The 24,245-nt window shown below is 43.3% G+C and overlaps 1 protein-coding gene across 9 annotated transcripts in view; it reads left to right on the forward strand.

Annotated features, from left to right (window-relative positions):
* The window catches only part of KIAA0232 (uncharacterized protein KIAA0232 homolog), a 99,402-nt gene that overhangs the window by 35,420 nt on the left and 39,737 nt on the right, over window positions 1-24,245 (forward strand). For all 9 annotated transcript variants that reach the window (XM_038533079.1, XM_038533080.1, XM_038533083.1 and 6 more), the window contains exon 2: window positions 1,121-1,619. In XM_038533079.1, the coding sequence (XP_038389007.1) occupies window positions 1,389-1,619 (231 nt within the window). In that variant the 5' untranslated portion in view covers window positions 1,121-1,388. The remainder of the gene's footprint in view (window positions 1-1,120; window positions 1,620-24,245) is intronic.

Below are 24,245 nucleotides of genomic sequence, written 5' to 3' on the forward strand. Positions count from 1 at the left end.
ATCTCAAGTAGACTCTCCACTGAGCAGGGAGCCTGACATAGGGCTCAGTCTCTTGACCTTGAGTCCATGACCTGAGCCTAAATCAGGAGTTGGACGCTTAACCGACTGAGCCACTCAGTGGCTCCTAAATCACTTTTGGTAACCCTCTTATTGTCTGCTAAAATTCATGCAAAAGCTGAGTTGATGAGATTTACTTGTCACTGTGGTAGTTTTCATCTTCTGGTGGCATGAGTGATTTAATAAGGCCGTTGTTAGATTAGTTTGACATATTGAAAGTAGGTTAACTTAGGGGAAAAAGCTATTAAGAACATGGCATCTATCATAGCAGTAAGCAAACCATCAGCCAAGGTGTAAAAGAATAAAAGTTACATCAGGTGTAACCATACAGCCTGGTGTGGCTATGAGCCAAATACATGTTTTACTTTCACTTTTATGAAATAAAATAGTGAGCAGCCATGCAAAGCTTGTAGCTATACGAAATGATTGATTACCTTTATGACCCTTCACTTTAAAGGACTAATTTTTAACCATTGTTTAAATGAAATTACTATTCAGCTGCTTGCTTCTGCTACACTTAAAAATGAACTAGTGATTTGTTACCATACAAATTCTTTCAGCATTACAGAGGAACAAAATTTTATTAGCCCGGTGTCTTGAGGTAGCAGAATAAACATTGGTTTGATTGAGTACAAGCACAACAATGTAAATTTCTGAGTTTTCCTTTCTTTTAAATGATGTAAGCTTAAAATTTTGAAATATCACTTGACTTGGGATCCCTGGGTGGCGCAGCGGTTTGGCGCCTGCCTTTGGCCCAGGGCGCGATCCTGGAGACCCGGGATCGAATCCCACATCGGGCTCCCGGTGCATGGAGCCTGCTTCTCCCTCTGCCTATGTCTCTGCCTGCCTCTCTCTCTCTCTCTCTGACTATCATAAATAAATAAAAATTAAAAAAAAAAAAAGAAATATCACTTGACTTAAAATGTCAAACATGACAGCAAAAAGAAATCCATGTTCAAAGACATCAAATTTCAGTAAACAGTTCATTTGAATTTTTCCAAAAGATCAGTAATTTATATCTTTATATAATGTGTACCTTTTTTTCTCTCTCTCATTTTTGTAGGTTCTGCCGGAGACTTCCATTTGGCCTCAATGTGAAAATAAAGTAGAAAATCACATCTGCGTGTGTATTGCTGTCAGGATGTTGATTCACTGGTCATGCCTGAAGAGGGAAATTCTGTTCTAATGGCTGACTGCCAGCAAAAATAGATGCTTATCCTAGATGTCAAGCATCTCTCCTTTTTACTGGAGTGAAAATCCCCTCCAGATACCAACAGAACATCAACTGCAGAAAATGCTTCACATTTTAAGGATGTCAGCAACCTAAATTCATGCGCCCTATCTGTACAGTTGTTGTGGATGGTTTACCATCTGAAAGCTCCTCAAGCTCTTATCCAGGCCCCGTATCTGTTTCTGAAATGTCTCTGCTTCATGCTCTGGGCCCAGTGCAGACCTGGCTGGGACAGGAGCTGGAGAAATGTGGCATTGATGCCATGATTTATACCCGCTACGTCCTTAGTCTTCTGCTGCACGACAGCTATGACTACGATCTGCAGGAACAGGTATTTCCCTACCTTATGTGTTTTGTGACAAATCCTGATTGTGTCTGCATGTTTGCATTTCTCTTCAGAGAGCGCTTTGGTGCTCCAGAAAAGCTTGTAGGCTGCCAGCGTTTACAAACTCCTAACCTATTGGGGAGCGTTATGTGACTGGTTAGTCCAGCTGCTTTCTCTGTACTTAGATTTTCTCAGTATGGACCACGCTCTGGCTCAGACTCTAGATCTTGTCCTGGGCAGTGAGGGTTTGGTGACCTGCTGCCTTTGAGTAGTGCTCCTTTCTGTGGGTTAGGAGCATCACACATCATGACCCAGCATCGTTCTCACTCAGTTATACTTCTTGACATTCCGGAGTTTAATGTTTCATTTTCATGTTAAACTGCTTCTTAACTGAAGTATGTGTTATAAACCAGTGGCCCTAGAAGCTGGGTAAAAGCACACAGTGTAGCCTTAAGTCATTGTGGATCACCCCATAAGTCGACCATTATACATTTTATTTGATTTCGGTGCTGAGTTGGAAGTGAGAAAGTAAGCAAATCTAGGATCTGTTTTTTTTTTTTTTTTTAAGATTTTACTTATTCATGAGAGACACAGAGAGAGAGGCAGAGACACAGGCAGAGGGAGAAGCAGGCTCCCTGCAGGGAGCCCAATGTGGGACTCTATCCTGGGACCCCAGGATCATGCCCTGAGCTAAAGGCGGCACTAAACCACTGAGCCACCCGGGCTGCCTGCAAATCTACGTTCTTTTTTTTTTTTATTTTTTATTTCTTATTTTTTTTAAATTTTATTTATTTATGATAGTCACACACAGAGAGAGAGGCAGAGACACAGGCAGAGGGAGAAGCAGGCTCCATGCACCGGGAGCCGGACGTGGGATTCGATCCCGGGTCTCCAGGATCGCGCCCTGGGCCAAAGGCAGGCGCCAAACCGCTGCGCCACCCAGGGATCCCCCAAATCTACGTTCTTGAGAGAAAAAGCCCAATTCCAGTTCCACTCTCCAAAAGGAGCTCCTGAAGTGTGGCCTGCCCTAAGGGCAGTACAGTTGTCACCAGTGACCACAGGAGCTCTGGGTGACTTTTGTGTGCAAAGGTCACACGAAGCAGTGTTTTGTGGCTGCTTTTGTTGTTTCAAACCATTGTTACTAACACTGAAAGCAGGAATAAAGTTTCACTAACAGAAGAAAGTGGCTTTGGCCTTCCAAACCACAGAAGAGCCTCCAAGTACTATAAATACAGCATTTCACCACTGTGTTTAACGTTGGTCACTCACCAGCTGTATAGAGTGTGTTACTGCTGTTGTTCCTTATCCTTTCTGGCGGACATAGCCCTATTTTCCCTGCTTCTAGGTTGCTTACTGCTTTGGCTGCTGATAATTAGGTTAGTGTTTTCAGGGTGTTCCATATAACCTAATCAGAGAATATGTTATATTGGTAATCACTCTTTTATATCATTTCCTTACTAAGGCTCTTATTATTTTCCATCATCTTCCTAGTAAATGTAAAATATATATATGTTTTTAGGGGCAAATACAATGTTACATCTACAAACATGGAAGAATTTTTATTTCCAGGAATGAGGAAGATACTTCGCTTAACTCAAAAATTGTGTACTCTTAGGATTATGTGTTAACAGTATCTTTCCAGAATATATTATTAATGCCAATAAGTTTCTTAGCACCAAGTATTTATGTACTGCATGCTGTAGAACATTAAGAAGGGAACGAAACATGGGCCTACTGTTAAGATTAGAGTTGACATCTCTCTGATGAGATGTGTTTGTGATTCCTCTGGTTCCTTTCTCAGTAGGGCTTGGGGTTCAGGGGCAAGGCAGCTCTCTGTCCCCAGTGTTCGATCCTCCTTCCAGGGTGCTGCCTCATTTTTAGGGAGCAGGACAGATAAAGATTAGTGAGAATAGGGGTACCTGGATGGCTCAGTGGGTTGAGTGTCTGCCTTTGGCTCGGGTCATGACCTAGGGTCCGGGGGTCGAGCCCCACCTTGGGCTCCCTGCTCAGCAGGGAATCTGCTTCTCCCTCTGCCCCCCTCCCTGCTCCTTCTTATGTGCACACACTTGTGCACTCCCTCAAATAAAGAAAATAATAAAAAATAATTAAAAGGATTAGTGAAAACAGAATGTGTTTGGAGTTGCAAGGAGACTCCAAAGGGAAATAAAGGCTCCTAAAATACTCTTCCCTCAGCCCAGTGCCAAGTCCCCTGCTGATGGGGAAGGTCAAATTGAAAATGATCCTTGTTTTAAATAAAAGATGACCTGGGAGGTCAGTTTGCCCTGGATGTTACCTTCCCATGACTCTGGGGAGGGATGCACTCACTGTTCCCCCAGGAAGAGAGTCTGGGTGTAGAGCCGAGGGCAGTCTCCCCAACAGGAGGAAGAGGAGTGGATGGCCTTGCCCACCCTCTGTGATTCAGACACTGGTTCACAGTCCTGCTCCCTGGGTCACATCGTGATGGCCTAGCTCCTCGTTTGGAGGCCAGAGGACTTGGCATTTGGGTGTCTGTTTCCTCAAGGCTTTTTGCAGCCTCAGTCCGTAAGTCTAATCTTGACTTAGAAATGGACAGTTTTAAGGCTATTGCTGCAGCTACCAGCATTACCTGCCTTAAATGAGGGATTACATTTAATCCCTCATTTTTCCTAATCTTGGTTAAAACAAACACACGAGCTCCTGAGTTCTAAGAAACCGGTTTTGTACATGACTTTGGTCTCTGCTGCCCAGAGTGGGTAGAAAGAAAGGCTAATCAGTCCTGGGCCTGTGAGGTGGAATAACCAGCAGGGTTAAGCACCAGTCTCCGATTTGAGCAGTTATAAATGCCGTTGTGGCATCACCTGGTTCCTGAGCTGCCCTAGAGAGCAGCACCTCCACTGTGGATGCTGGGGATGTGCCACAGTCTGTTTCCCTGAATTCTTCCCTCCCTCCCTCCCTTCCTCCCTCCCTCCCTCCCTCCCTTCCTCCCTCCCTCCCTCCCTTCCTCCCTCCCTTCCTCCCTCCCTCAATTACCATGCTTCAGTAAGTGCACCCTCCACTAATCAGGAGCTCAGCTGCATGTCACTTTTAGATGTAGGTATAAACCTGGGTTCGAACCTGCCTTGCAGGGCCCCGTGGCCCTGGGCATCCTCCTCTGCTTCTCCCCACCCCCCCACCTTGAAGCTGTGTCATCTGCTTCTAAGCCTGGAGTCTCTTCTGGAGAGCTGCTCATTGCAGTTATTAGAAGGTATTATCTTTCCCAGTAGATTATAAGGTCCTTGAGCATAGAAATCATTTTTTAAAAGATTTTATTTATTTATTTGAGAGAGAGAAAGCACGAGCAGGGGGTGGTGGTAGAGGAAGAGGGAGAAGCAGACTCCCCACTGGGCAAGAAGCCTGTCGGTGGGACTTGATCCCAGGACCCTGAGATCATGACCTGAGCCAAAGGGAGACACTTCACCCACTGAGCCACCCAGGCACCCCCAAATATTCATCATTTTTGTTTTTGACTTTTTGTGAAATAATTTCAAACATCAGATGACAAGAAATAGGGCAAGGCACTAGGTGCATGCTTCACGCAGTTACCTGTTGCTCATATTTTCCCATTTTTGTTTTATTTCTTTTCACTCCTTGTGGTTCTCCTTGACCCCAAGAAAATTGGCATGTTTTTTTAAGAGTGAACTTTCTCAATTGGAGAAGGACAAACATAATATGGTCTCATTCATTTGGGGAATATAAAAAATAGTGAAAGGGGGGATCCCTGGGTGGCGTAGCGGTTTGGCGCCTGCCTTTGGCCCAGGGCGCGATCTTGGAGACCCGGGATCGAATCCCACATCGGGCTCTCAGTGCATGGAGCCTGCTTCTCCCTCTGCCTATGTCTCTGCCTCTCTCTCTCTCTCTCTCTGTGACTATCATAAATAAATAAAAATTAAAAAAAAATAGTGAAAGGGAATAAAGGGGAAAGGAGAAAAAATGAGTGGGAAATATCAGAAAGGGAGACAGAACATGAAAGACTCCTAACTCTGGGAAACGAACTAGGGGTGGTGGAAGGGGAGGTGGGTGGGGGGTGGGGGTGACTGGGTGGTGGGCACTGAGGGGGGCACTTGATGGGATGAGCACTGGGTGTTATTCTATATGTTGGCAAATTGAACACCAATAAAAAATAAATTTATAAAAAAAGAGTGGGCTTTCTTAGATAGCCGTGTTACAGTTATAAAATTCAGGAAAATTAACATCAACACAGTAGTATAGAACATCCGTCAATGTTCCCTTTTTATCTGTTGTCCTAGTAACGTCCATCGTCGCAGCTTTCCTGTCATCTAGGATCCCATTGGAGAACATGCACTGACTTCACTGGTTGCTCCTCCTGGCTCCTTTAGTCTGAAATGGTTCCGTATCTTTCCTTTGTGCCTCACGATGTTGATATTTTTGAAGATTACAGACTAGCTGTTTTTGAGGAATATCTTCTAACTTTGTGGTTGCCTGACGTTTGCTCCTGTGTAGAGTCAGCTTATGTGTTGCTGGCAGTGACATTCCTTGAGCGATGTGTTGATGGCAGTGACGTTCCATGAATGATGGTGCTCCCTTCTTTTCCTTGCACCGTGGCAGGTGCCCATGATGTCAGTCTGCTTCATGGTGTCAGTGCTGGCTTTGGTGATATCTGCCAGGTTTCTCCAGCGTAACCTGAGCATTCTTCCCGTGTAATCAGGTGACCCATGCAGAGAGACTGGCACTTTCACCGTACCTAGATGCTTCCGCCTGAATCACCTATAACTGATGGCTGCAAAGTGGTGCTTTTTTTCTAGCTTTGTTTCCCCTCTACTTTTAGTAATTGGCATTCTACTGGAATGCCTTATCTTTTTGAGATCAGTAGCCTTGTCATGTAGAGAGCACCGGGCGCAGTGCCAGCCATGTGCTGTAGGGACTGCCTTAGTCAGCCCTCATACCACACCTTAGTCAGCCCTCATACCACACCTCTGTTTTCACTTGTGTGGAAGTGGGCACTTGGAGAGGTTAGGTGATCTGTCTGAGGCCCACAATAATGAGTCAGGATGTAAACTTGTGTCTGTCAGACCCAGATCACATGCCCATTTTTAATATTAGTTTTATTGTTTTTGTTTTCATATATAATAAATACTGAATGAATAACATAACACTCAGCTGTAAAGGCAAGCTTTAGAAATGATGTGGAATTGATTTACCGTTTTTTACTGTACTTGTGGTTTGTAGAGAGGGGAAACGTTGCATTTGTTTTTGTTCACATTTGAATTAGGAGTTGAGTCCCTACAGAGTGAAAGTGGGTGCCATGGCAGCATGCATTGCCCAGACATTCAGAGCATTAAAGTCTCTGTTAAAATAAATGTGAGTTAAGTTGTTTTAAAAAAAAAATAAATAAAAGCATAAATATATATATATATATTTAAGTAGGCTGCTGCAGAACCCAGTGCAAGCTACCTGAACCCCATGACCCTGAGATCAAGACCTGAGCTGAGATCAAGAGGTGGACATCTAGCTGACTGAGCCACCCAGGTGCCTCCCCAAAATATTTTCTAGTCTTACTTAAAATTGGCCAGCAGGGAAGCTCCTCAAAACCGTAAATAGAAGGGGGAGTTTACTTTTCCTGCTCAGGGTTGTGCTGGATTGATGGTCAATAGCAAGTTCCTCATAGTTTGCCACGAGTAGGAAGAGTTATTTTAGGAAGATAGGCCTACCTTTCACTACCCCATTCTTAGAACCCTACACATACTTGGTTTTCTTCTATAATTAAGTAAATCAAGACTATCATCCAAGCGTTTATTAAAACATTTATGTCTTTAGATATTAATGTTCTCAGCATCATGAAATCTTTACTAGGAGCCTTTTTTTTCTTTTTAAGATTTTATTTATTTATTAATGTGGGGGGGAGGTGGCAGAGACACAGGCAGAGGGAGAAGCAGGCTCCATGCAGGGAGCCCGATGTGGGACTCTATCCTGGGACCCCAGGATCATGCCCTGAGCTAAAGGCGGCACTAAACCACTGAGCCACCCGGGCTGCCTGCAAATCTACGTTCTTTTTTTTTTTTATTTTTTATTTCTTATTTTTTTTAAATTTTATTTATTTATGATAGTCACACACAGAGAGAGAGGCAGAGACACAGGCAGAGGGAGAAGCAGGCTCCATGCACCGGGAGCCGGACGTGGGATTCGATCCCGGGTCTCCAGGATCGCGCCCTGGGCCAAAGGCAGGCGCCAAACCGCTGCGCCACCCAGGGATCCCCCAAATCTACGTTCTTGAGAGAAAAAGCCCAATTCCAGTTCCACTCTCCAAAAGGAGCTCCTGAAGTGTGGCCTGCCCTAAGGGCAGTACAGTTGTCACCAGTGACCACAGGAGCTCTGGGTGACTTTTGTGTGCAAAGGTCACACGAAGCAGTGTTTTGTGGCTGCTTTTGTTGTTTCAAACCATTGTTACTAACACTGAAAGCAGGAATAAAGTTTCACTAACAGAAGAAAGTGGCTTTGGCCTTCCAAACCACAGAAGAGCCTCCAAGTACTATAAATACAGCATTTCACCACTGTGTTTAACGTTGGTCACTCACCAGCTGTATAGAGTGTGTTACTGCTGTTGTTCCTTATCCTTTCTGGCGGACATAGCCCTATTTTCCCTGCTTCTAGGTTGCTTACTGCTTTGGCTGCTGATAATTAGGTTAGTGTTTTCAGGGTGTTCCATATAACCTAATCAGAGAATATGTTATATTGGTAATCACTCTTTTATATCATTTCCTTACTAAGGCTCTTATTATTTTCCATCATCTTCCTAGTAAATGTAAAATATATATATGTTTTTAGGGGCAAATACAATGTTACATCTACAAACATGGAAGAATTTTTATTTCCAGGAATGAGGAAGATACTTCGCTTAACTCAAAAATTGTGTACTCTTAGGATTATGTGTTAACAGTATCTTTCCAGAATATATTATTAATGCCAATAAGTTTCTTAGCACCAAGTATTTATGTACTGCATGCTGTAGAACATTAAGAAGGGAACGAAACATGGGCCTACTGTTAAGATTAGAGTTGACATCTCTCTGATGAGATGTGTTTGTGATTCCTCTGGTTCCTTTCTCAGTAGGGCTTGGGGTTCAGGGGCAAGGCAGCTCTCTGTCCCCAGTGTTCGATCCTCCTTCCAGGGTGCTGCCTCATTTTTAGGGAGCAGGACAGATAAAGATTAGTGAGAATAGGGGTACCTGGATGGCTCAGTGGGTTGAGTGTCTGCCTTTGGCTCGGGTCATGACCTAGGGTCCGGGGGTCGAGCCCCACCTTGGGCTCCCTGCTCAGCAGGGAATCTGCTTCTCCCTCTGCCCCCCTCCCTGCTCCTTCTTATGTGCACACACTTGTGCACTCCCTCAAATAAAGAAAATAATAAAAAATAATTAAAAGGATTAGTGAAAACAGAATGTGTTTGGAGTTGCAAGGAGACTCCAAAGGGAAATAAAGGCTCCTAAAATACTCTTCCCTCAGCCCAGTGCCAAGTCCCCTGCTGATGGGGAAGGTCAAATTGAAAATGATCCTTGTTTTAAATAAAAGATGACCTGGGAGGTCAGTTTGCCCTGGATGTTACCTTCCCATGACTCTGGGGAGGGATGCACTCACTGTTCCCCCAGGAAGAGAGTCTGGGTGTAGAGCCGAGGGCAGTCTCCCCAACAGGAGGAAGAGGAGTGGATGGCCTTGCCCACCCTCTGTGATTCAGACACTGGTTCACAGTCCTGCTCCCTGGGTCACATCGTGATGGCCTAGCTCCTCGTTTGGAGGCCAGAGGACTTGGCATTTGGGTGTCTGTTTCCTCAAGGCTTTTTGCAGCCTCAGTCCGTAAGTCTAATCTTGACTTAGAAATGGACAGTTTTAAGGCTATTGCTGCAGCTACCAGCATTACCTGCCTTAAATGAGGGATTACATTTAATCCCTCATTTTTCCTAATCTTGGTTAAAACAAACACACGAGCTCCTGAGTTCTAAGAAACCGGTTTTGTACATGACTTTGGTCTCTGCTGCCCAGAGTGGGTAGAAAGAAAGGCTAATCAGTCCTGGGCCTGTGAGGTGGAATAACCAGCAGGGTTAAGCACCAGTCTCCGATTTGAGCAGTTATAAATGCCGTTGTGGCATCACCTGGTTCCTGAGCTGCCCTAGAGAGCAGCACCTCCACTGTGGATGCTGGGGATGTGCCACAGTCTGTTTCCCTGAATTCTTCCCTCCCTCCCTCCCTTCCTCCCTCCCTCCCTCCCTCCCTTCCTCCCTCCCTCCCTCCCTTCCTCCCTCCCTTCCTCCCTCCCTCAATTACCATGCTTCAGTAAGTGCACCCTCCACTAATCAGGAGCTCAGCTGCATGTCACTTTTAGATGTAGGTATAAACCTGGGTTCGAACCTGCCTTGCAGGGCCCCGTGGCCCTGGGCATCCTCCTCTGCTTCTCCCCACCCCCCCACCTTGAAGCTGTGTCATCTGCTTCTAAGCCTGGAGTCTCTTCTGGAGAGCTGCTCATTGCAGTTATTAGAAGGTATTATCTTTCCCAGTAGATTATAAGGTCCTTGAGCATAGAAATCATTTTTTAAAAGATTTTATTTATTTATTTGAGAGAGAGAAAGCACGAGCAGGGGGTGGTGGTAGAGGAAGAGGGAGAAGCAGACTCCCCACTGGGCAAGAAGCCTGTCGGTGGGACTTGATCCCAGGACCCTGAGATCATGACCTGAGCCAAAGGGAGACACTTCACCCACTGAGCCACCCAGGCACCCCCAAATATTCATCATTTTTGTTTTTGACTTTTTGTGAAATAATTTCAAACATCAGATGACAAGAAATAGGGCAAGGCACTAGGTGCATGCTTCACGCAGTTACCTGTTGCTCATATTTTCCCATTTTTGTTTTATTTCTTTTCACTCCTTGTGGTTCTCCTTGACCCCAAGAAAATTGGCATGTTTTTTTAAGAGTGAACTTTCTCAATTGGAGAAGGACAAACATAATATGGTCTCATTCATTTGGGGAATATAAAAAATAGTGAAAGGGGGGATCCCTGGGTGGCGTAGCGGTTTGGCGCCTGCCTTTGGCCCAGGGCGCGATCTTGGAGACCCGGGATCGAATCCCACATCGGGCTCTCAGTGCATGGAGCCTGCTTCTCCCTCTGCCTATGTCTCTGCCTCTCTCTCTCTCTCTCTCTGTGACTATCATAAATAAATAAAAATTAAAAAAAAATAGTGAAAGGGAATAAAGGGGAAAGGAGAAAAAATGAGTGGGAAATATCAGAAAGGGAGACAGAACATGAAAGACTCCTAACTCTGGGAAACGAACTAGGGGTGGTGGAAGGGGAGGTGGGTGGGGGGTGGGGGTGACTGGGTGGTGGGCACTGAGGGGGGCACTTGATGGGATGAGCACTGGGTGTTATTCTATATGTTGGCAAATTGAACACCAATAAAAAATAAATTTATAAAAAAAGAGTGGGCTTTCTTAGATAGCCGTGTTACAGTTATAAAATTCAGGAAAATTAACATCAACACAGTAGTATAGAACATCCGTCAATGTTCCCTTTTTATCTGTTGTCCTAGTAACGTCCATCGTCGCAGCTTTCCTGTCATCTAGGATCCCATTGGAGAACATGCACTGACTTCACTGGTTGCTCCTCCTGGCTCCTTTAGTCTGAAATGGTTCCGTATCTTTCCTTTGTGCCTCACGATGTTGATATTTTTGAAGATTACAGACTAGCTGTTTTTGAGGAATATCTTCTAACTTTGTGGTTGCCTGACGTTTGCTCCTGTGTAGAGTCAGCTTATGTGTTGCTGGCAGTGACATTCCTTGAGCGATGTGTTGATGGCAGTGACGTTCCATGAATGATGGTGCTCCCTTCTTTTCCTTGCACCGTGGCAGGTGCCCATGATGTCAGTCTGCTTCATGGTGTCAGTGCTGGCTTTGGTGATATCTGCCAGGTTTCTCCAGCGTAACCTGAGCATTCTTCCCGTGTAATCAGGTGACCCATGCAGAGAGACTGGCACTTTCACCGTACCTAGATGCTTCCGCCTGAATCACCTATAACTGATGGCTGCAAAGTGGTGCTTTTTTTCTAGCTTTGTTTCCCCTCTACTTTTAGTAATTGGCATTCTACTGGAATGCCTTATCTTTTTGAGATCAGTAGCCTTGTCATGTAGAGAGCACCGGGCGCAGTGCCAGCCATGTGCTGTAGGGACTGCCTTAGTCAGCCCTCATACCACACCTTAGTCAGCCCTCATACCACACCTCTGTTTTCACTTGTGTGGAAGTGGGCACTTGGAGAGGTTAGGTGATCTGTCTGAGGCCCACAATAATGAGTCAGGATGTAAACTTGTGTCTGTCAGACCCAGATCACATGCCCATTTTTAATATTAGTTTTATTGTTTTTGTTTTCATATATAATAAATACTGAATGAATAACATAACACTCAGCTGTAAAGGCAAGCTTTAGAAATGATGTGGAATTGATTTACCGTTTTTTACTGTACTTGTGGTTTGTAGAGAGGGGAAACGTTGCATTTGTTTTTGTTCACATTTGAATTAGGAGTTGAGTCCCTACAGAGTGAAAGTGGGTGCCATGGCAGCATGCATTGCCCAGACATTCAGAGCATTAAAGTCTCTGTTAAAATAAATGTGAGTTAAGTTGTTTTAAAAAAAAAATAAATAAAAGCATAAATATATATATATATATTTAAGTAGGCTGCTGCAGAACCCAGTGCAAGCTACCTGAACCCCATGACCCTGAGATCAAGACCTGAGCTGAGATCAAGAGGTGGACATCTAGCTGACTGAGCCACCCAGGTGCCTCCCCAAAATATTTTCTAGTCTTACTTAAAATTGGCCAGCAGGGAAGCTCCTCAAAACCGTAAATAGAAGGGGGAGTTTACTTTTCCTGCTCAGGGTTGTGCTGGATTGATGGTCAATAGCAAGTTCCTCATAGTTTGCCACGAGTAGGAAGAGTTATTTTAGGAAGATAGGCCTACCTTTCACTACCCCATTCTTAGAACCCTACACATACTTGGTTTTCTTCTATAATTAAGTAAATCAAGACTATCATCCAAGCGTTTATTAAAACATTTATGTCTTTAGATATTAATGTTCTCAGCATCATGAAATCTTTACTAGGAGCCTTTTTTTTCTTTTTAAGATTTTATTTATTTATTAATGTGGGGGGGAGGTGGCAGAGACACAGGCAGAGGGAGAAGCAGGCTCCATGCAGGGAGCCCGATGTGGGACTCGATCCTGGGTCTCCAGGATCATGCCCTGAGCCAAAGGCAGACACTCAACCACTGAGCCACCTGGGTGTCCCAAGGAGCCTTTGATTATCACAGAAAACCCAGCTTGGACTTACTTACACAGAAGTGGTAGTAGAGACCAGCACACCATGTATTGCAAGGCAGCCACAAGTCAGAGTGCTCACTTTCCATGCCCTGTACCTTCTCAGCGGCCCTGAGCTCTCTATCCTGTAGGTAGAGGTGCTTACACATAGTGGCTCAGTTCCTTGCTGAGGGTCACACAGCTAGTCCATTTGGGAGCGTTTATTGGTTGGTTGGTTGGTTGGTTGGTTGGTTGGTTGGTTGGTTTGTTTATTTATTTATTTATTTATTTATTTATTTATTTATTTTCATTTATTGGTTTAAAAGGTTGGAAATGTCCAGGGGTACTCAGCTGGTTCAGTCAGTGGAGACTGCGACTCTTGATCAGGATTGTAGGTCTGAGTTCCATGTTGGTTGTAAAGATTACTTAAAAACAAAATCTTGGGTCACCTGGGTGGCTCAGCAGTTGAGTACCTGCCTTTGGCTTGGGGCATGCATGATCCTGCTGTCCTGGGATCAAGTCCTGCATCAGGCTCCCTGCATGGAGCCTGCTTCTCCCTCTGCCTGTGTCTCTGCCTCTTTCTCTCTCTCTGTGTCTCTCATGAATAAATAAATAAAATCTTAAAAAAAAAACTTGAAATAAATAGATAAAAACTTGAAATGTCCAGAGGCTACGGCTGGCCTCAGTGGCAGCTTGACCTGGGGCCTTCTGTAGTCTCTGCCCCACTGTGAAGCTTTTGTCTTATCTATTGCCTTTATTCTCAAACACACCCTGCCCCCCCCTCCCCTCTCCACTGTAGCCCCAGACTCCCACCCTCATTTGTGTGAGCACAGCAGGCAGAGCCGGGGCTCCTCCTGGTAGGGCAGCTTGGTCATTGCCCCGATTCCTGACCCACCTCCCAGGAGGAGGGGACACCTGGAGCCATAGGGACCAAGAATTTGAGAGGATGCTGCCCCAGAGGTAGTCTGGGGTAATTAGGGTGCTGAGCTGTCAAAAAGCAGCCCTCTGGGCGCCTTGGTGGTGCAGTCAGTTAAGTGTCCCACTCTTGATTTCAGCTCAGGTCTTTTTTTTTTTCTTTTTTTAAAGATTTTATTTATTCACAAGAGACACACAGAGAGAGAGAGAGATGCAGAGACACAGGCAGAGGGAGAAGCAGGCTCCATGCAAAGATCCCGACGTGGGACTTGATCCCGGGACTCCAGGATCATGCCCTGGGCCAAAGGCAGACGCTAAACCGCTGAACCACCCAGGGATCCCCTCAGCTCAGGTCTTGATCTCAGGATCGTGAGTTCAGGCCCCATATTGGGCTCTGTGCTGTGTGTGTGGCCTACTTAAAATAAACAAATAAATAAAATTTTAAAAATCCTTTCAAAGTACCTGCGTACAAAGTGGCATTTACTTCTAAAATGCTTTTAAGTTTGGGGAAATGTTCTTTGGTTGTACTACATTCTGAGACTTGTGTTTGAAACAAATGAACCATTTGTAGTGATATTCAGTCGTCATGATTTTGTTCTTTTGTTTTTTGAAGGAGTTTCATCTTTGTACGCTCTTTCATGATCGTCCTTAAATCTGTGTGATTGCTTTAGGTATTCTTATGTTAAATTTTTTTAGTTCCAGATAGGGAGCAACCATGGATTCTGCACCAGAAACACAAGAGGATTTTTTTCCTTCTGCTTTTGAGTACGTAATGACCAGGGTAGTAATGAATGGGTGAATATTCACAAAGGTCATGTCTATCTAATAACACTGAGATAGACAAATAGCACATTGTACCATCGACACAAGCCCCGGTGTGCCCTACAGCTTCAGCACGCTCCTCGTGTCTGGAGGAGAACCCAGCAGTGTGGCCTGTCTTCCGCCCCTTCTTTTGTCCCTTATTTCGGGGCAACTGGCACCTGCCTCACTAGCAGTTTCTGTCCAGGCCTGAGGGCCTCCCCCAGCTCCACTGCTTTCTCTGTCTCTTAAAGGGCCCTGGGCCTCAAAAGGGTACATTTCCCAGAGGAGAAAGCAGGCTCCGGTGTCTGTTCCCCTGTGCCGGCAGCTGCCCTCATCGAGGACGAGGACAGTTGCCCCTCCTTGTCTTTTCAAGGCCTGGATACTTTTGCAGTCTCTTAATGTTTCAGGACAGGTGTTATGTGTTGGTTTGGTTTTGTATTTTATCTGGCTTTTCTGGTTAGGCTGGGCAGGGGAGTTGGTCTGCTGCCAGTTACTTTTTTTTTTTTTGGTAAAGACTTTTTTTTTTAAAGATTTTATTTATTTATTCATGAGAGACACACAGAGAGAGGCAGAGACACAGGCAGAGGGAGAAGCAGGCTCCATGCAGGGAGCCCGATATGGGACTCGATCCTGGATCTTCAGGATTAGGCCCTGGGCTGAAGGCGGCGCCAAACCGCTGAGCCACCCTAGCTGCCCGTAAAGACTCTTACAGTAATTTTGGTTCCCAGTAAAATTGAGAGGAAGACATTTCCAACATAATCCCCTGCCCCACACATGAAGAGCCTCTCCCATTATTAACATCCCCACCCAAAGCAGTACCTTTGTTAGCAAATCTGCACCAATACGTAATTACCTGAAGTCCATAGCTTACGTTAGGATTCACACTCTGTGTTGAACATTCTCTGGGTTTAGACAGATGCATAGTGAGGGACACGTATCCATCATCACGGTATCCTGCAGAGTGGTTTCCCTACCCCAAACATCCTCCCTGCTCCACCTGTTCATCCCCCTCCCTCAAGCCCTGACAGCACTGATCTCTTTACTGCCTCCGTCATTCTGCCTTTTCCAGAATGTCCTTTCACCTAGTAATATGCATTTAAGGTTCTTCGAGATCGTTTTGTGGCTGGATAGCCCGGAGCTTTGTGACACTGAATAATATTCCATCATCTGGATAAATCACAGTGTACTTGTCTATTTATGTACTGAATGACATCATGTTGTAGCACATGTCAGAATTTCCTCCTTTTAAAAGATTTTATTTATTCATGAAAGACACAGAGGGAGGCAGAGACACAGGCAGAGGAAGAAGCAGGCTCCATGCAGGAAGCCTGATGTGGGACTGAATCCTGGGACTCTGGGGTCGCGTCTTGAGCCAAAGGCAGATGCTCAGCCACTGAGCCACCCAGGTGTCTCACAATTTCCTCCTTTTAAAAGGCTGTATAATATTCCACTGTAGGAATATGCCACATTTTGCTTATCCATTAGTCAGTGGACATTTGGGTTTCTTCCATGTTTTAGCTGTTGAGAATAATGGTGCCATGAACATGAAATAGTATCTCTTTGAGACCCTGCTTTCAATTTTTGGGGGTTATGTACTCAGGAGTGGAATTGTTGGATCATACGGTAATTGTTTTAAATTTTTTGAGAAACTGCCAGTAGCTGTACCATTTTACATTCTCACCAACAGTACACAGGGGTCCATTTTCTCCACAAAATTACTCAATTTCATTATTTTCTGTTTTTTTTTTTTTTTTTTTTTTTTTTTTATAGTAGCCATCCTGATGGGTGTAAGGTGGTATGTCATTGTGGTTTGATTTGGACTTTCCCCAATGATCAGTGATGTTGAAGATCTTTTCCTGTACTCACTGGTTATCTGGGTGTCTTGTGTGGAGGACTGTCTTGCCCATTTTTAAATCGGGCTGTTTATTGCTGTTGTTAAGTGTTAGGAGTTCTCCATATGTGTTAGTGTTAACCCCCCCCACCCCCCATCAGAGACATGGTTGCACATATTTCCTCCCATCTTGTGGGCTGCCTTTTCACCCTGTGGAGAGTGTCTTTGTTGTACAAAATAGAAAAATTTTCATGAAATTTGTCTATTTTTACTTTGTTGCCTCTGCCTTTGGCATCCTGTCCAAGAGATCTCTTCCACAACTAATGTGAAGCTTTGTCCTATGTTTCCTCCTAGAGTTTTATAGATTTAGCTCTTATATATAGGCCTTTGATTCACTTCTGGTTGGATTTTGTATATGGCATGAGGTTTGGATCCAGTGACATTCTTTTGCAGGTGGACATCCAGTCTTAACACCATTTGTGAAAATACTCGTTTTCCCACTGAGTGGTTGTGGCACCCTTATTGAACATTGTTTGCCCGCATATGCGAGGGTCTCTTTCTGGTTTCTGTTCTGTTCCTTTGGTCTAATGTCTTTCTGCTAATACCACATTATTTTGACTATTGTAGCTTTGTTGCAGTGTCTTTTATATCTCCTAATTGAGTGTATCTTCTAGCTGGGAGGCCATCACTCTAGAAATGTAGCTGCATTATTGATATTGGCAGAGGTTCAGTAAAAATAATCCCAGTACTGATTGCTAAGTGGACTGGTGATATCTGCCTTTGGCACAGCTTGCTTATTCCTGGAGCCACTTAGAATGTGCTCTTGCATTGTTCCCCTGTAAGATTGTTCGCCTCCTGAACAATAACTCCTACAAAATATGACCAGTCCTAGGTTCCTCCAGTGTCTTATCACATGTGCTGTATTTCAACAGACATTCATTCAGTAGGCACTGATTTAAGTAAACCTTACACATTGGGAATGTGACAGTACAGTCCGAGTAGGAGTTAGCACTGGTGATGGGTATGCAAATTAATGTCCACAGACATCCTAAGATACCATGACATAATGGTTTTCATGGGGAGTGGGGAGTAAACTCTTCAAATGGAATAGAGAAAAGGTTTTGAATATAAATAATTGCATTTTTAAAAATAAATAATTGCATTATGTAAAATGCACATGTCTGCTTTTTAACTCTCCACGTGGATGCCCATGAGATGCCACAGCAGGTGCCAGGAATACAGAGCTGACTAGGAACGGTCTTCAAGAGAGAGCTGCTGGTCTCGGCATCTGTGAAACACTGGCTGTGCAGAGCTTGGGACACTGCATTCGGGGAACGATGGCAGTGGGGATGACAGAGGAGAGACCAGTTGAGCAGTTGAAGGGAGGAAGAAGGGAGAGTACATGTAAGGTCACAGAAACAGGAAGGGCCTGTGTTGTGAGGCCAGAGAAGAGCAGGGCTGGGAGTCCGATTGGGGGATGAGACTGGGAGGGTGAGCAGACCAAGCCTCATGAGCCTGATGGGCTGTGTTGGGGGTTGCATTTCAGTCCCTGAGACAGAAAGACTCTTTGCTGTGCACACCAGCACTGCAGATGGCCTGTGTGCTGGTAGGTAAACTAGTTAGGCACCCGAGGGCAAGGAGGCCAGTGAGGAATTGTCACTGTTGGCTGAGGACCTAGCTGGAAAAACATAGATGTCATTAAGCTGCCATTAGGCTTGTATTTTAGAGACAATTTGCCGTTTTTTTGAGCAGTGAGAAGTGGATTTATTACTTAGGCCCTTCCTCAAATTCTAGCTGTATCTTTTATTCACAAGCAACCAAAAATTTAGCCTAAATTGGCTTATGAGGAGAAAAAGTCTCCTATAACTGAATTTGGAGAAGTAGGGCTGGCCCCAGCCTGGTTTAGTTCAGAGCTTTCCCAGGGTCACAAGGGCTCCTGCCCTGCCTCTCTACTCGCTTTCCTCTGTCAGCTTGGTTTTGCAGCCAGCTCCCGGGAAGGTAGAGGGCAAATGAAAGTGAGCGTGGTTCTGGCTTCCAGAGGGGGTGTTTCCTTTTATTGTATTTTACTTTATTTTATTTTATTGTTTTGCTCCTTTTCAACTGCCCATGTCTGATGGGTCACACGCCTATGTGTGAGCCAATCTTTGTAGCTAAAGGGATGAAACGTGTGGATTTGTATTAAGCAAGTCAGGGCCCAAAGATGGGGGTGGCACCAGTCCCATTCAGACACTTCAGGGTTTTGGTTTTTCAGGGTGCTGTTAACAGGAAGGTGTGGGAGGCAGGGGTGGATGCTGAGCAGCTGATGGAGACGTCATCATCCCAGCTGTATTTCAGAATGGTGTGTTCTTTTTCTCTCTCCAGTTCTCCGTTTCCTTTTTGACAGAAGGCAGCAAGAGAAAGTCAATCAAAACTCTAGCCTTATGTCACCTCACAGGAGTGTCTGGAAAAGTACTCGGCAATAGATTTCTACGCGGAGAACGTTCTTTAGCCATATCTTCTTTTGGTACTTGATAATTTTTCTGTCTTTAAGATGATGCCTTTGAAAAATCATGCTTGACTTTGCAGTTTAACAAGTAGACCTTTGGCACATGGCCAATATTTTATGTTTGTGCCTCAGTGGACTTGTAATGAGCAGAGCATAGGGGACTGAAAACGTAACAATAAAAGAGAAATATCTTGAACTGTGTTTTTATACTGTTTTCTTTTAAAAGCTTATGATTAGCTCAGTGTTACTGTTTCATTAAGTCCTAATACATTCACACAGTATATGAACCTAGAAAAAAGGAGTAAAGGCACTCTCAGATATAGTAAGTGGAAAACCCAGAATGCACAAAGTGTATCTACTACTCTGTTGTTTGTGCAGCTTTTGCTACACACTTGATAATGTTTCTGAGTGAAGTCAATGTGAAATTACAAGGCAAAACAGCGCATATCTGCAAAATTTCTAAAGCCATCTTCACAGCTAACATTGTTTGTCTCACAAATAATGGCAAGCCGCTTTATATATTTTCATTCTGTCAGAAGTGAAAACGAGAAGCCAACTTCCCGCTCCGACCCAGCTTTGTGGCGGGATGTTGTCCAGGGTCACACTGTGGTGCCAAGCTGTGGCTTCTGCTTGACACGGTGCTGAGGGGACCTCTGTATCTTCATATTCGTGTAATTGTTCAACTGAGAAGCTTCCACCTACCTCTGACTTGGGAATGACTAATCTACACTATGATGACATGTGAAAAGGCAAATATTAAGAGAAGAATCTAACAGAATTTTATAAATGCCTTTTATTTAGGCAATTAACATGTTTAGTTAAATTCATGTCTGTGAGTTAATGTCAGAATTTGGGAATATCTTTGTGTGAAGACATTTTCAAAGACAAAAGCCATGAAGTCTTATTACAGATCAGTATTAACAGGGCAGCTAGGGAAGAAAAATAAGACACTTCCAGCTTAGAAAGGAAGAACTACAACTATATGTGGTTTGCAGATGCCACGATCTTGTATATAGAAAACCTTAGGGAATGAAAAATTAAGAAAATTCCATTTACAACAGTATCAAAAAGGATAAAGTACTTCAGAATAAATCTAATAAAAGAAGCGCAAGACTTGCACACTGAGAACGTCACTGAGAAATGAAAGACAATCTCGTAAGTGGAAAGCCCTCCCATGTTCACGATCAGAAGACTCCATGTCATTAAGACAGAAGTGCCTGGTGCATTGATGCACACACAGCCTTGTCAGAGTGCCCGCTGCCTGTGTTGCAGAACTGGCAAGCTGATCCTGAAATCCATATAGACCTCTAAAGGGACTCGGAATAGCCAAAAACATCTTGTTAAAAACAACAAAGTTGGAGGACTTACACTTTCCAATTTCAAAACTAACTATAGGGCTACAGTAATCAAGACAGCTTGATATTAGCATATATATGGCTGTATGAAATGAAACCAGGTGTTCAGAAATGAGCCTGTATATCCATGGTCTAACCAGCCTGTTCAAGGGGGGAAAGAATAGTCTTTTCAGTGAAAGATGCTGAGACAACAGAGTAGCCACCTGTAAAGGTGGGTGGACTCCTACTTCATACCACATACATCGACTCCACTTGGTTTCTAGACCTCAATAAAAGAGCTAAACCATAAAGCTCTTGGAAGAAAACGCAGGAGTGAATATTTATGACTTGGAGGAGGCAGTGATTTCTTAGGACACCAAAAACAAGCAGCCGTAGAAGACATCAGTAAATGAGACTTTATCACAATGAAAAACTTTTGTGCCTCAAAGGATATCATGGAAAAAGTAAAAAAAAAAAAAAAAAAAAAAAAACAAAAAACATAGAATTAGAGAAAAATATTTGCAAATCCTGTATCTAATGAGAGATGCGTGTTCAGAATAGATAACTTTAAAATGGGCCAAGTATTGAATAAGCCCTTCATATATCTTCTCCGGAAGAATGACAGTAAGTACATGAAAGGATGCCTCACTTCATTAATCATTAGGGAGATGAAGGCCATGATGAGGCACTACTTCATGTGTGCTGGAATGGCTAAAATAAAAACCCAGGCGATGATGAGAGTCCGTGAGGATGTGGAGGAGGTGGGGCCCTGAAATGTTGCTGGTGTGATGGTGATATGTAGCTGCTTTGAAAATAGCCTGTCTGTTCTTGAGATGGTTGAACACAGAGATGCCATGTGACCCAGCAATTCTGCTCCTAGGTGTATAATCAGGAGAACAGAAGATATGCATCAATACAAAAACCTGTATGTGAATGTTCATAGCAGGTAAAAACAATCCAGATGCCCGCCAGTGCCTTCATAGCTGAAAGGAAGTATGTCCTTGCAGTGGAATATTAGGAAAGAGAGTGGAGCACCTCTACTGCCACAACATAGATGAGCCTTCAAAAGCTTGCACTGAGGGAAAGAAGCCAGCCACAAAAGGAAATCTGTTGTATCATTCCATGTATATGAAATGTGCAGAATAAGCAGATCCATAGAGAGAGCAGGTCCGTAGTTCCCGGTGACTCAGGAGAGCCAAAGTAGTGGTAGAAAGTGCCTGCTGACGGTACAGAGTTCCGTTTGGGGTGATAAATAGGTTTTAAAATTAGGTAGTGGTGATTGTTATGTAATCACCAGTGTGAACTATACTAAAAAACCACTGAATTGCACACTTTTAAAGAGTAAATTTGGTTGTCTCTGTATTGTTTGTCAGTAAAGCTGTTATTTTTTTTAAAAAATGAGCATTAACAGATGAACATTTGTCTTTGATTTTGATGTTGAGGGAATGCTAACTTTGAAACCCAGTTAAGCAAATGTTATTTCATCCCCTCCCCGAAAGAATTTCATTCTTGTTGTTAGTAGATCTGGGAACAAAAAATTATACTGAATTATAATTTGAAATCCATCAATTAAAAAAATTGTGAGAATGTATTTCCTTTTTGTAAAAGTAACTACATTTATATCCTTGATCATCATCTTGTCCTGTGAAGTTTAAAATGATATCTGGCTCCCTGAAGAAAAATAAATTTGCCATCCCTTGCTCTAGCGCCACATTTCTTCTGCTTGGTGTTCCTCCCTTATTCTAGCCTAAACTTCTGTTCACTGTTTAAGACTCCACTTCAGTGACCCTCCTGTAGGAAGGGTTGGCTTATCAGCCAGGCCCTTTTTAGGCCTCCCGAGTGCTTTCTGTAGACCTCTATGGTAGCAACAGCCATTCCCAGGCATCTGCCTTTGTGTCTGTATTTGGTACCGGACTGTGCACCTCTGACAGGCAGGGCCTCTGCTGCATTCATTCCTATGACCCCTAGTGCCCCAGGGAGAACAGTCAAGTCCTCACTGGATGGATGGGTGAGAGTACATTCATGGATAAACCTGAAGATGCCAGATATCTGTCCGAAGTGAAGAGCCACAAGAACTCTTCGAGTTTCTCCATTCTTGTGCCTCAGTAAATTTTCCATTAGCAACAACTTTGACTACTGTAGGAGTATGATGTAATTACAAGAAAAATCAGAAAGTCTGTGTCTTCTCCTCCTCACTGAGATAAGCTTCTTAGTGATCTCTTAGTTCGTTTTCTCTGAGACCTTTTAGTGCACATTCATGTGTGTGTGTGTGTGTGTGTGTGCACACGTGTTAACAAAAAGTGAGATTGTACTTTTGTATAAATGATTTCTCTTACGCATACTGTGGATAGCTTTCCAGGTCAATAAATATGCTTCATATCCCCCCCTTTTCTAAAGATTTATTTATCTCAGCGCGATAGAAGGTGCACACGCAGGAACGTGTGCAAGCAGGGGGTGGGGCAGAGGGAGAAGGAGAAGCAGACTCCTTTCTCAAGTCAGAACCCGATGTGGCACTTGATCCCAGGACCCTGATATCATGACCTGAGCTGAAATAAAAAATCCAGAGTTGGACACTTAACCAACTGAGCCACCCAGGTGCCCCTGCTTCATAATCACCTTAATAGCTATAATATCTCCTCGCCTGGATAAATCTTAACTTTTTTAACCAAGTTGTTTTCTTCTTATTTGCCTGGATTTACAGCTATCTGATCAATATCACAGTGGCTAAATCTGTGCACACAGTGGTGACTGTTTTGTTAGGATAAATCCTCCGAATTATTAGACTGAAAGTACATGTACATGTTTAAGTTGTTTGATATGTATTGTCAGACTGCCCTCCAGAAAAAGCACCTGTCCATGTGGCCTGAATTTTGAAAGTCCCTTCTATCTGTATAATAAAACTTTTTTAGGACCTTTGGATGTGTGTTACCTCTGCTGAGCTATAATGTAGCTTCAGTAGAGAAACATGTTTATAATGCTTGAGAAGGAGAAAGAGCCAGTCTCAGTAGCTCAAAACAAAAAAGAGTTGTTTTCCATAATTACACAATAAGTTTTCTACTTTCTTTGTTTTATATACCATAAACAATAGAATTACAACATTTCTCTCCGCTTTTGGAAGCTTTGAGTCTTTGTTGTTATGGTTCTGTCTGTTGCTCCTGTTAGAGGACAAACTCAATCTCCAGAAGATATCACTGATAAAGAATGTCAGGTTTCAGGTGTAGTCCAGCCAAACCTGTTAGATAAACGGAAATACACTGATGGGACTTACTTGGCCATTAAGCACATTTTCCCTTGGAAAATTGGAATTGATACCACTCTGCCAGAAAATATGTTTTTCAGGTTCATGAGATCTGCAAATGTGTCCAAAAAATTAAGTAAAGTATGCTAATGACGATGGATATAGAAGGAAGGATTGTTCCTCCACTCTTACCTGGTGGCCTAAAAGTAATTTTTATGTGTTGGATCAAAGTAAAAATTGGGTTAGACAGTTGATGGTATATGATTTGACCTTTTAAAATCTTTTGAGTTTATTATTATGCTTTTCCTTCTTTTCACTTCTAATTCATATATTCATATATATGTCCTGAGGGCTTGCTTAGGTCATGTCATCTTCTAAGTAATTTTAAAAATTTTGCCATTGTCTTTCTGACCTTTTTTCTCTTATTGTCTGTCCACTGATTTTAATCATAATTTGTCAAATGAAAGGTTATTTATTTATTTATTTTCAAATGGAAGTCTTTTTAAAAGGCAAAACAAAGTAGCAAAGCAATTAAAAATACTACTTTAATGTCCCCTTTTAGGGAAATAGCTATAAACTTACATCTTAGAATATTTTGTAACCAAAGAATTTGTGGTAACATTGAGGTGATGGGTACAATTTAGTAAGTTAAATCAAATACAATAACTAGCATGAATTCAAATCTGTGATTTTTAAAGCATATAGAAAAGACCAAATAAGGCAGA

The sequence above is a fragment of the Canis lupus genome, chromosome 3 (genome assembly GCF_011100685.1).
Source record: "Canis lupus familiaris isolate Mischka breed German Shepherd chromosome 3, alternate assembly UU_Cfam_GSD_1.0, whole genome shotgun sequence".
NCBI lineage: Eukaryota > Metazoa > Chordata > Mammalia > Carnivora > Canidae > Canis > Canis lupus.